The 12509-nt window shown below is 48.5% G+C and overlaps 1 protein-coding gene across 1 annotated transcript; it reads left to right on the top strand.

Moving 5' to 3' along the window:
• Positions 1 to 1317: 1317 nt before the first annotated feature.
• TNNC1 (troponin C1, slow skeletal and cardiac type) lies at positions 1318 to 7414 on the top strand. Its single transcript, XM_057374795.1, has 6 exons — positions 1318 to 1487; positions 4912 to 4942; positions 5209 to 5355; positions 6225 to 6339; positions 6448 to 6584; positions 7210 to 7414. The coding sequence occupies exons 1-6, from the start codon at positions 1464 to 1466 to the stop codon at positions 7239 to 7241; spliced, it is 486 nt and encodes a 161-aa protein (XP_057230778.1). The 5' UTR covers positions 1318 to 1463; the 3' UTR covers positions 7242 to 7414.
• Positions 7415 to 12509: the final 5095 nt, after the last annotated feature.

Below are 12509 nucleotides of genomic sequence, written 5' to 3'. Positions count from 1 at the left end.
GTGCCCGGAGCTGGCACCTGCCACCCCACTGTCTCCACAATGAATCCCAAGCAGGATGAAGCAGCCAGGGGCTGGGGTTTGCCTCTGGGCAGCACTTCATTGGGAAGGGTTGCTCAGGAGGTTTTGGATAGTTTGGCTCTGGGGGACAGAGGGTCTCCCATTGCCCTGAGCCTGTGCCCTCACCTAAGGACAGACTACAATGCTCATTAACAAAAGAGCTACTTCCCTCAGCAGCTTTTTCTGTATGTTCAAGGCAACCAAAATATTAAATACATTCCAATTAGGAAGTCTAACTGCTTCAAAAATCCATAGGGACTGAAGGTTTTTCTATGCARTGTGATTCCTCTTAAAGGGGGATTTCTAGAAAACATGAAAACTAACAGTTGCATTAAWTGTATTTACAGTTTTGCAAACTAATTCTGATATGAGCCAGCTGGAGATGAGGCTTKGCCACCCTGAGGTGTCAGAGCCATCTGTAGCCCTCTGGACACAAGAGGGAGTCCTGAATCATTAAAAAGAGCGGTTTGGCTTTGCTTGCTGTGCATTCAAACATCACTGCACTGAGAAAACATCACTTGGAGACCTTTGGTGTGTTTTGCTCTCCACTGTGGTGGGACAAATCTGTGGTAAATCCAAGAGTGTAGATTTTAGCCATTTGCAGTGGGGACAGATCAGCTTGCTGGCTGAGTGGAGTTGAGCCATGATTTCCTAAAGGCCCAGGAATTATCCCTGGAATCAGAGCTGATACCCTCATTTTGATAGCTGATCCCCACATTTTGGAGCTCCAGCTGAAAACAGAAGATTGGGGCAAAGCTCTATCTGTCCCCACRCTTCTCTCTGTGGCACTGGCACCGCACATTCCCCCCATCCTCGGTGCCTGCCCGCACATGGCATCAGCTCCCCTGAGGTGTTTTCCCTGCTGAGTGCCCCCCATGGATTTGGGGACACCCAGCAGAGGGGACGGGGGGCCCTGACACCCCCTGTTCCCACTGCCCTGGTGSACATTTGCTGCTGTTCGGGGATATTTTGGGAGATGTGCCTTTCACAAATACCCGATTCTATTTAGCACAGTATAATCTTTCTAATGCAGCTTCCAGGGGGAACTCTGGGGGTGGAGGTGACATGATGGCACTGCTCCAGTCAGGACAGCCAAGCACGGCAATGTAACAGCAATTTCAGCAGGTTCTGGAAAGCAGTGGCTCGATCCCACAACAAAGTCACGAGGAAAGCTCCAGCTGCTCCGGAGCGGGGCTGGAGCTGGCCCCGGACATGCCAGCGCCAGGCTGAGCGGTGTCCCCATCCCAAGGCACGCAGGGGAGGCATTCCTGGGGGGCCGGGCATGCGGGGCTGCCGTGGGCCGTCCCAGCCCGGGTCCGCACCCCCCTATATCAGCCGGGTGTGCGGGGCAGCGCCGGCACAGCGGCACCTGACAGCCCCCGGCCCCKCGCCCACCCGCTCCAGCCATGGATGACATTTATAAGGCAGCGGTGAGTGTCTCGCTTGGGGCTGTGCGTTGGGGAGGGGGGTCTGAAATGGTCTARGGATTTTTGCTGTAAATTCCCCAAAGCTGTGATAGCATTAATTCAATGGAGAAATGGAAATAGGAAATAATTATAGGGCAGCAACTTTTAGTCAACATCCTCATCCAGGACACAGACCCTTTCCTCTCATGGCTCTGGAAGTTTCATACTCCTCTTACTAGTGTGAAACTCTCAACCTGCTGTTAAAGTATTTGCAATTACTCCCCTCGTTCCCCACTGTAAAGCAGGGAGGTTCCTAGGTGGAGTTATAAATCTCAACAAAACCTGCATGATGTAAGAGATGACTCCTGGTTATAGCCCAGACAAAGAAGAGCGGGATTTCCCAGGACATAAACATAATTTGTATGGGTTAAACCTCACCTTCTTCTTTCTGGTGCTTTACAACTCTGCCATTGCTATGTTTCCCCCCTCCTTAGCTAAATATTTTTCTGGAGGATTTTGAAACATCCTTTTTTTCCTTATTATTTCCAAACCTCCTCCTCTGCTTTGCTGYTCCTGCTCTGTGCTGTGCAGAATCYAGAATGTGAGCTATGCCCKRGGGAATGTGGAGCATCCTTAGGCTATTTTAACTTCCACAGCTGCACGCTGCACTCACTGTGTAAACCCAAACTATTTGGTCTGTAATAAGAACACTGCATTATTCTGTAATGTAGACAGTGATGTGCAAATGGAATAAGGATGAAAATAGATTCTGGATTGTGTGGATTGCTATTGCGTCCATAACTGGATTTACAGTAAGAGCTTTTTGGTGCTGTTCCCCTCCCTTAAATATACGGTTGATCAAGTTTGATTTTAACCAAGAACACAAAAAGTACATCATATGAGTCTTATTATAATTCCAAGGATTTCAGAAGGATACGTAACTGAAGGAAAAAAGCCMCAGTGCTTACACCTCCCCTGTCCTTTGGGCAGTCCTGAATCTTGGGAAATGGAACCTCTACAGAGATCCTGATAGTGTGAAAAGGCCCAGGAAAGGCTGAGTCCCCCAACCAACACCTTCAAAAGGGAGAAAAATGGAACCTCTAAAATCAAAGAAAATCCAGGCCTTTCTAATTAAGGTTTTTAATTAAATCTGTTCTCTGTGACTCAATGCATGAGCCCTCTCATTATTGTCTAGGGGCCACATGGCCATAATTAGGTAAATGTGGGGCTTAAGTCCTGGACATTAACTGTCAACACCTTCACAGAGACAAAACAAGTCCAAGCCAAGAACAGCTGAAACAAACAGCTCTTTTGTGGATCTATTTCCCACAATTTAGACTGTAGGAAAACATTTACCTGGGAGAAGAATCAGTACTTCAGTTTCCCCTGGCTGACTTCAGAGGCACAGGATGAAGAGGAGGGCTGATAAAAGCAAAAGACAGCAGATTTGGCATTACCACAGCTGCTGCAGARCTGTGAGCTTAGAGCTTGCCTTCCCACACTGCAGTTAGAGAAACTTGTTCCTGGAAAGATGTGGAGGGAAAAGAGGAATAAAGCTGCAAACACCACCCATGTCCAGAGGGAGCTATGAACAGCTCTAGAGACATCTGTGTGACAAAAATGTCACTCTATAGCAACAATGCATTTAATTTACATACACCACATCTATCGCTTCAATACTCAAAGAGGCTTCAAAGGTGAATAGTTTTTTATTGTCTGCATGCTGATAGCATATATTAATACTACATTTATGYTAAATCCCCTATGGGCAGCCAGAGAACCCAATGGATTTTCAACTTACCCACTCATGCCTAGATAAGGGTATGCAAACACAAAGCTATTCTGGGAATATTTTTAGGCCCTGTTAAGCGGTGCTTAGAACAGTGCCAGGGACAAGTGTCCAGATAAAGGGCTGCAAGGATAAATACCAAAGCCTGGGAACAATTGGGGAGCTCATCTTTATCTCCAGCACCTCTCTCACCCAGGCTTATAAATAGCGACTGCTCCAAGAGGGTCATGTTACCCAGCACGACATGGCTGTGGTCATCGTGGTGGCTGCTCTTGCTCTGCCCAAACAATGTCCACAGAAAACTGGCAGCTGCCTGTCTGCCTTCAGCAGCACCAGGGACATGCTGGCCTTGGGTTTCCTCCAACAGTGGAGGAAAATTCTGCTGCTGTCCTTCGTGCTTTCAGAAAAGTCCTCACCTCCTGGAGCACAGGGAGTGGGATAAGGTACTCTGCTTGGTTCCCACAGGCTTTGCCCCGCTAAGGCAAAGTATTTTCTCTGCTTCTTAGTGCAAGCGGGAAGGATTTCCAGCTGGCTTCTGCAAAAACATTGCTCTTCAGGGCAAAAGAATCAGCTTTCACCCAAAGACAGTGCCACAACTCTGGGCTGTGGGGTTCTGCCCCAAACAAAACATGGCAGGGATGGGAGTTGGGGGCCACTTGCACGGGGATGGCAGCAAGGAGACTTCAGTGGGGCCAGACAGGGCAGGCAGGGGGTCCTACCTGGCTGGATCTAGAGAGGCTGTTGACCAGCATAGGAAAGAAAACTCAAGTGTTTTCATGGGTGGTACCAAAGGGGCACCATGGACATGGTGGTAAGGTCAGCCATTCCAGATAAGCAGTACCTGCAGCAGGAATGAAGGCAATGAAGGCTCTGACCCAGAGCTGATTGATTCCCCTTTGCTCTCCTCATGGATTATTTTCATTAATTCATGCTAATAAGTTCTGACTGATGGTCTGTGGCGATTGAATTAGGGCAGAATTAGGGAACAATCTGYCAGCCCACCTCAGCTAATGCCCATTGGCTCCACAGGCCATTTCTTCAGGGAGAGTCCCAAAACAGGCAAAAGGGAGTAGCAGCTTCCATTTCAGAGCCAGACACCTTCGTAATAACACTGGCTCAGATGGAAGTAGAGCAGTCAATGCTCTGGGTAGGGCAGGAGTTTCCTGATTCTAGGGCTCAAAAACAACTATCAGTGGTAATCTTGTCCACCTCTCCCTTCCTGGGAACCTCTCCAGCACATCCCATCTCTGATCTGCCACTGGCCCAAGTGAGCAGCCCTTAGTAGTGCAACCATCCTGCAGTGAAAACTGCCAGCAACAAGAAATTATCCCCAAATGGTTGACAGAGATGTTCTTTTCCCAGTGGGCTTTCCCTGCTTGTACAAAGGCCACTTCTGCCATGTATTAGACTCCACTACTCTAGAGAAGTGATGGTTGCTTCAAAGGAGAGGTGAATAATTTTTTTTTAAGGGGAAGAATCTCTTAGACTACAAAAACTTGTGGTGTCAAAACCGCCTTGGTTGTACATTCCTTAGTCCATAAGGTTGACTGTTAGATTTGGCTGACCCTGGCAAGGGCTGTAGAACAAATAATGTGTCCTTTCAGCAATCAGTGATGCTGACAAAATTAAAATGACCTGATGWCTGTGTTTTCCTTACAGGTTGAGCAGCTGACAGAAGAGCAAAAAAATGGTAGGTGCATCCTCAACCTGACACCACAGCCTAAAGTCGAGCTCCCTAGCCAGCAGCACAGCTTGCCTCAGCAATTGCACTGTGGAAAATGCTTTGGCCTGACTGGCCAAGGCAGGGCATGACCCAGGGACTTTGATCCACCCCAAGCCATGCCTGGGCACTGCTGGAGTGCAGAGTCAAAGGAGGCTGTGCCTGGGATGAACCTCCTGCCTGCAGGGTCGAGGTGCAGGGCAGGACCCCCTCACATCTCTCCCCTCTCTCTCCAGAGTTCAAGGCTGCCTTTGACATCTTCGTGCTGGGAGCAGAGGATGGATGCATCAGCACCAAGGAGCTGGGGAAGGTGATGAGAATGCTGGGGCAGAACCCCACCCCTGAGGAGCTGCAGGAGATGATAGACGAGGTGGATGAGGACGGTGAGAGGTTTGGGTTTCTTCCACTCTCCCCAGAGGTGTGGGGGCCATCTCTGCAGTGCTGGCAGGATMTGTGCTGGGGACAGTCACAGCTGTGAGCAGCAACCTGCAGTCTGTGAATTCAAAGCACACTAAACACCCACCAAACCTCAGCATAGTTCCTTTAAGGCAATTTCCAGGCAAAGAAAAACTATAAAAATTATTAATCCTACAATGATCACACTGTTTGAACTGATTTTGGGGGGTACTCTGAAATAGTGCAGATCCTTAAAAAAAAAACAAGATACAGGCTGAATGAATTTCTGCCATTTCAGAAATGGCAGTCAGAGGATTCTGTCATCAGGAAAGTCTCACTGCTTAAGTGTACACACCTCCATATAACTGTCAATATTGATTAAATCAATGTACTGGTGATTACACACAACAAAATCCACTGAGTGCACTTGGGCATAAATACCATACTAAGTAACTGGAAAATAAAAAAGCAGTTAAAAATCATACAAAAAAGGAGAACAGCTGAGTCACTGTAAACAACACTACAGCACTGTGGGTGCAAACCCACACTRCATGAATTCCTGCCTTCTGGAGCTTTCATTAATACCTAAATGAGATGATCAGGTATCTCCATAGCAGGAATTTCCATCCATTGGTGATTCCAAAAGGACTTTTGCCAAGGCAAAATGACTCTGAAAGGTAAAAATTATGAGGTCARAGAAGGGCCTCAGTCACTCCAGCATCCTGAGAGCTGCCTCTTGCTGCAGGGCTGCTCTCCTGAGTTTTGGCCCTTGGTTGCTGAAGGGAAGTGTGATCCCTCACTGGCATTGCCCATCCACTCCTGGAGCTCTAGCTGATGGTGTCCATTCTGCCCACAGGCAGCGGCACCGTGGACTTYGATGAGTTCCTGGTTATGATGGTCCGGTGCATGAAAGATGACAGCAAAGGGAAAACCGAAGAGGAACTGTCAGACCTCTTCAGGATGTTTGATAAGTAAGAGCCATGACCTCAATGTGGTGGGATGGTGGGAGAATTGCAGGCACCACAGCTCCCCCTCCCCAGCAGCTCTGTCTGGTCCTGAGCTCTTCTGCCCTGGCACAGAAACGCYGATGGCTACATCGACCTCGAGGAGCTGAAGATCATGCTGCAGGCAACAGGAGAGACCATCACAGAGGATGACATTGARGAACTGATGAAAGATGGAGATAAAAACAACGATGGCAGGATTGACTATGACGGTAGGACTCTTTCTTACATGTGGTTTGATCACAAGCCCCTGGGCATCCACTGGGCAGCTCCCATGGTCTTGGTTGCCTTCTCGGATGAGCACRAGCTCATGCAGGCAATGCTGGAGAACACATSTGACAGGAGCAYGTGTGCAAAGGGATGGGGRGGTTCTTATGACTGTGAAATGGCAGCAGGGACTTGGGGCTGCCTGGACTGTCCCCTTGCTGTGAAAGCCAGTCTGCACTGACACACTGCCAGTCTTCACCAGTCTCCTCCTGCCCCCTGAACATAAGCACCATTTCTGGGAAGCCCTATCATTGAATGTGATGCTGCCAAAATGACCCCCAGACCATTTCTGAGCTGAGTCAGTGGCTGTGTCCCCCCCAGCACTCACCTCCAGTGTTTTGGTGGGAGCTGAGGGTGACGCTGGGCTCCAGTGACATTTCCAGCAGGAGTCACAAGGAGCCCTTGCCACACAGAGAGGAGCAGTAGCCATCCCCACCTCAGCCTCTCACATATCATGGGGGTGGAAAACGAGACAGGGCTGGGAAAAGCTGCCAAGAGCACACTTGGCAGCTGTGAGGGCATTTCAGTCTCACCTCACACCTCTTGTCTTCAATGTCTTCCCCTTGGCAGAGTTCCTGGAGTTTATGAAGGGGGTTGAATAAATCTGAGGCCAGATGGACAGCTTGATTCTCCTAAACTCTCCAGCTCTGCCTCTCATCTCCTTGACTAAGTCCCCTGGCTACTGGCATGAAGACTGAGTGCTGAGAAGGGTGGCTGGGGGAAATAAAATCTGTTAATACCCAGTGCCYCAGCTGGTCATTCCTTGGACATTCAATGACAGCTTCACCCCAATTGTGTACTCACGATTAATGGGGCCACTCCTGGGGGCCACTTCTGGCAAGGTGACATCGCAGCTGGAGCTTTARGCCTCCAAGGATGTATTCTGCTGCCAGCCCAGTGGCAAAGTCCATCCAACAGGGCCACTGGTGCTTGCTGGGGAGCTGCCATATTCCACCTCCTCACCCCTGCTATGGTAAGCAGCATTTTAGCAATGAAGTGTGAATTAAAACCAACTTCAGCCATCATTGAAATGCATGTGCCAGGGACAGTCCCCTCCTGCCTGTCCTGAGGGGACATCTCTTCCTCCCCACCATCCTSATTGGCACCCTCTGGCAYATGCAGAAAGAAGACCYCAATTTGCTTTGGAAAGMTGAATAAAAGCCATWAGCTGGACTGGATGCTCCTTCCTGTCYCAGCCAGCCTGGTGYGAKGCAGGTGCTTGCCCCTCAYAMTCCTCCTGYGGCCCTGGGTGGGASCCTCACTACAACAAATGATACACCMAATTTTCYGAGAAATCACRTCGATTTGGGCCACTGAGAAATGCACAACTCCCCTCTGGGTCTCAGCTCCCAGGCACAGGGTGACAGCAGGGCCAAGGAGCCGCGCTGTCCCCAGGGGCCCTGAGCACCGTCTCCTCTCATCCCAAGGAAGCRCAGCATTCCTGTGGCATTAGCAGCTCTCCCTGCACATAGCTGCCTCCTCCCATCGAATTACAGCCCCAGCACAACTCACACATTGCAGTCGTGTTGCTAAAGTCAATCATTTACCCAAGCAAAATAAACATTGGCAGGGCAAGGCACGGGACTGTGTCAGTGCAAGCCCCAGCGATGCTGCCCTCAGCCCTGGGTGGCCACGCTGCTGTGCCAGTGCCCCAGGTCTGCTGCGTTGTCTTTCTGCATCTCCTCCCCAAACTAGGGTTTTTTTTTTTTTTTTCCCACTTCTGTGGAAATAACACCCTGAAGCAGCTGTGACACAATCTTACCTATAGTAATAACGAAATATCACAATTTCATTTATAGCAATAATGAAATAYTGCAATTCAGGGCAAATGGGCCTGAGGTGAAAACAGGGATGAGAGGGGTGGGCGGTTGTGTGGAAGTAGATGGCTGAGTCTTTCCYCTGGATAAGCAGCACTAAATTTTTTGTTCAAACCAGTGCTTGTAAAAACAGAAAAACTAAGAAAATGAACCTGTCAGCTAGATCAGGTGACCTTCCTTAAAACCCAAAGTATTTTGGGAATACCCCTAATGCCGACATCTCTTTGACCCACTCAAAGGAGTCTCCCCAAGGATTCAAGCCCTTGATGCCACAGCTACTGCAGATTCAGCAGCATACAGGTGCACCAGAAGCCAAGGGAAACACACTGGGTCTAAGAACGCTGTGATAGAAAATGCTCCCAGGTGTTAACAAATTCTGCTCCCAATGGATCTGTAGCCTAGAGATGAAAATGAAATGTTTTCCACCTCCACAGTGCAGCAGCAACAATTGTTTCCCACTGAAACCTGTGAAGTCAGAGCATGTCTTCATGTTTTACACCGGGCCTGGGAACTTCCAGAGGGTTGCAAATACTGAGTTTCAGCCAGGAGCTGAGGTGATGTCACCTGTCCCCACAGCCCCAGCCACCCAGCCGCTGGGAAACCCACCCCTGCACTCACATCACATCAGGCATCACTGACAGCCCCCTCATCCTCCTCTGTCCTGGCCAAATCCCAACATCCAAAAAGGACTTCTCCAAGATGTTCTCCACTGCTTACTTATAGGCTTTGGCTCCCTGGGGGGTAAACAAGAGAAAAAATAAGGTTAACCCCTCCCCTCCAGTCGGCTTGGGGGCTGGACTGTGCTGTGGAYCCAGGGTGACTGGAAAGAGCCACCTGGCCCTGGGTCTGGGCTCTTCCCCCTTGGTTCAGTGGCACTGGCAGCACAAAGCCACAGCTTCACTGGCTTTCCAAGAGTAAAGCAGGGAAGGTGGTGCCTGCAGAGAGAAGACAATGGTCTTGTAACAGCCAAAACTTGTCACTAGAGGAGCAGATACACTGGGATTATTTAGGCTTTTTYAGTCCTTGGAACAGAGGTGCCAGGAAGTCAGGAAGCCAGGAAAATTGCTGCCAGGCTGGACTGCTTTAACACACTGACTGTCCTCCCAGTCAGACAGCAAATGCTGAGGGGTGAGGAGCTGTGGGTGCATTTCACTGTTGGCTAAAACACGGSAACAACTGCACAAGGAATGTAACACGACATGACAGGCCAGCGAGTGGGTGAGCGGGCTGARAAAACAGTCACCACTGGAGGGGTGTGCAACAGGGAATGAAAACCACCCTGAGGAATCCATGGATCTGTGCAACTCCAAACCAATTCAGTTTTCACTGCATGTGTAGTGAGCTTCTCGTGCCCGAAAGCCTTTAAGGAATGTGACACAATCCCACACTGTCTGGGAGAAAAAAAAAAAAAAGCAATTGCAATAATTTTTCTGGTTTTAAATCAGGCAAAAAGTCATTTASCACTCTAACACAGTCCCTAGATCTGTGTGCTCTTGCCCCTTCAGCAGAGACAGGAGCTGTGCAGGCAGGTGACAGCAGTCCATGCCACCAGACACTGCCACAGCTCTCAGGCCATTTATCTGCTTAYCTTTGCTGTAGTTTTAACCCTATCATGAACTATCAGAGCCTGCAGCTTTATCAGTGTATCTGAGGCCTCTCTTCAGCCATCAGSAAAATTTTTGCCAYGTGAACMAARTGACTGCARGAAGCTCTSAKGAAATTTTGTACACCCTATCCTAAMAAAACCTCTGCATAAATATGCCATCAGGGCAGTGGTGGTGGAAGGAGAGCTAAGGGACCTCAAACACTTCACCAAGCCAAAACCCCTGTGGTGTAGAAACACYTGCAAGAGCCTTGAAACCTGGGCAAAGCAGAACTCCTGTTGCTGCTTTTTCTTAACTACACTACTGAAAGGCAGTAAAGGTGAACAGAGCAACACATACGCAGCCCTACTTTTAATCACTGTGAACATCAGTGTCCCCAGTGAATACACTGCCCCATCAGAGCATTTTGCAGGGTTTTGATTTCCCTCCCCAGCTCTGTGCTCTTGGCTTTCAGAGCAAATGCTCAACCTTTGCCAAACAAGTTGATTTGGTATTTGGTTACATGCCCTTTGCTCTTTCTTTTTTAAATCAAAGCAGAGAAGGGAGCCAAACTGGAACTTGATAGTGAGTCCTCTTAATTGCAAAGGGGAGAAATAATCTGCAGCAAATATGACGTACAGCAGCAGCAAGCATGAGATATGTAAGCTGATGTACAGCAGTTGTTAAGCATKGAGATGCTTTTGAGCTCTTTGTCTTTCTGCAGGATACCAGTCATGAGAGTTTTGAAGTTTCTAAACATCAGAGATGACAGAGCTCTGCGTAAGAGGAATAGTTTCAAGTGAACCACAGCTGCCAATTCCTCCTCCTGGACTCTGAATATGTAATGCTCCCAGAAAGGATCTCCAACCCCACTTCACCAACAGAACTTCAATGATTTCACAAGGCAGGAGAAAGAGGATGGAGACCCACTAGGAGACAATGTCGGCACAAACTCCCCTTCACAGCTTTCCTTTCTGAGCTGGGACAAGTGTACACCAAGGAGGGAAGCTGTGAACTGAGGAGACGCAGGGTTAGCAAATGCAGAATGKGGTCACTGATGTCTGGGCAGTCCTGCGGAGCCACGTGTGCAGGGAGCACACAACAACAAACCTGACACCAACCTGCTGGAGATCACAAAATTCCTGTCCCTTGCTACACAATGATGCCTGGATTAAGGTTACGTTCCTCCGTGCTGCATTTTGTCACGCAGCCGCTATTTTGGTCAGAAAGTCAGCAAGCCCWTATTTGGGAAGCTGTCCCACTGAAGGGCAGCATGAAGGGCAGTGAGATGAAAAGGCTGCTCCTGAAGCCAGGCCTGGGGGAGCTGCCTAGAGCCACAGGAAGCCCAAATCTTGCCCTCTGCTTCTTGTTAACATTCCAGCATCCTTTTCTCAGCCTGACCCTYRYCCTTCTCGTCCCTCAAACTGCATCYTGTGGGTGAGCTACTTCCACAACAYAAATACTYRGGGGAAGACACCAAGTGGATTGAGATGAAATCTCCATTTTTATATAGAAAACTTTTAGTGCTAGAGATTTGAAATGCAGAACTTAAACTGTGTAGATCTGCAGACTCACAGGTAAAGGTGCAGACTGACCAACACCAAGTGCTCTGTTCAGAGGTTTCTTTCTCTTGTAACAACACATATCTACACCAGACTCACTACACTAACCCTCGCTGGACCAGCCACTCCAAGTCTTTCAATACCAGCAATAAATCTACTCTCCATGTGCMTTAACCGTCTAGTAAGCAGTAGAGTGAACCTTGCCAATGAACTTCACCTGCTATCGCTTTATATTAAATTTGCTTTTTATCAATATCTTTGCTAGYGATTCTTTAAGGCATCTGAAACACTTGCTTGTAACAGGCTGACAAACACCAGCCTCCACAACAGCCCAAGAGATGTACAGCAGAAATCAGACAGCTGGGGGCTGCAGACATCCCTGACTTTACAACCCCCTTAACCTGTGAATTTCAAGTTAGTCTCTTTATGTTGATTGGTTTAACASTGGGTGGTTTTTTTGAATCAATCAAAAACAATTAAAAAGTGGGAACTGGGAAAAGATTTTTGAACTTAAGCCAGAAAGAATTCACACTAACACATAATTTTGGTAATTGGCTAAACKATTCAAGGAATAAACTACATGAATTGGACGTTCCAGTTAAAATGATGTTTTTTTATCTGGTAAATGTGTTACTCTACTCCAGTCAGAAAGTACGTATGAACTTCCAGCACTTGTGCGGCTCCATGGCTTTACGCCACCGGGTGGAAAAGCGCTGGAATTGCAATTTCAGGAACACTCGGTTGCATTTCAACAGGTGGCTCATGCCAGTAGTGAAGAGCACTGACTACATCAGCTTTGAGGGGACCCCGGAGGGTGAAGTCTTCTCCTGATGGACACAACAGCAGCAATAGAAAACACAGGTTCAGCTCCTCCCAGGATTTTGCACGTTATTCCCCTCACCTCACCA

This window comes from Malurus melanocephalus, unplaced genomic scaffold (assembly GCF_030028575.1).
Source record: "Malurus melanocephalus ecotype Western Australia unplaced genomic scaffold, MMel_1.1 scaffold_233, whole genome shotgun sequence".
NCBI classification, from domain to species: Eukaryota; Metazoa; Chordata; class Aves; order Passeriformes; family Maluridae; genus Malurus; species Malurus melanocephalus.
This window is presented reverse-complemented; position numbering and strand designations above follow the sequence as displayed.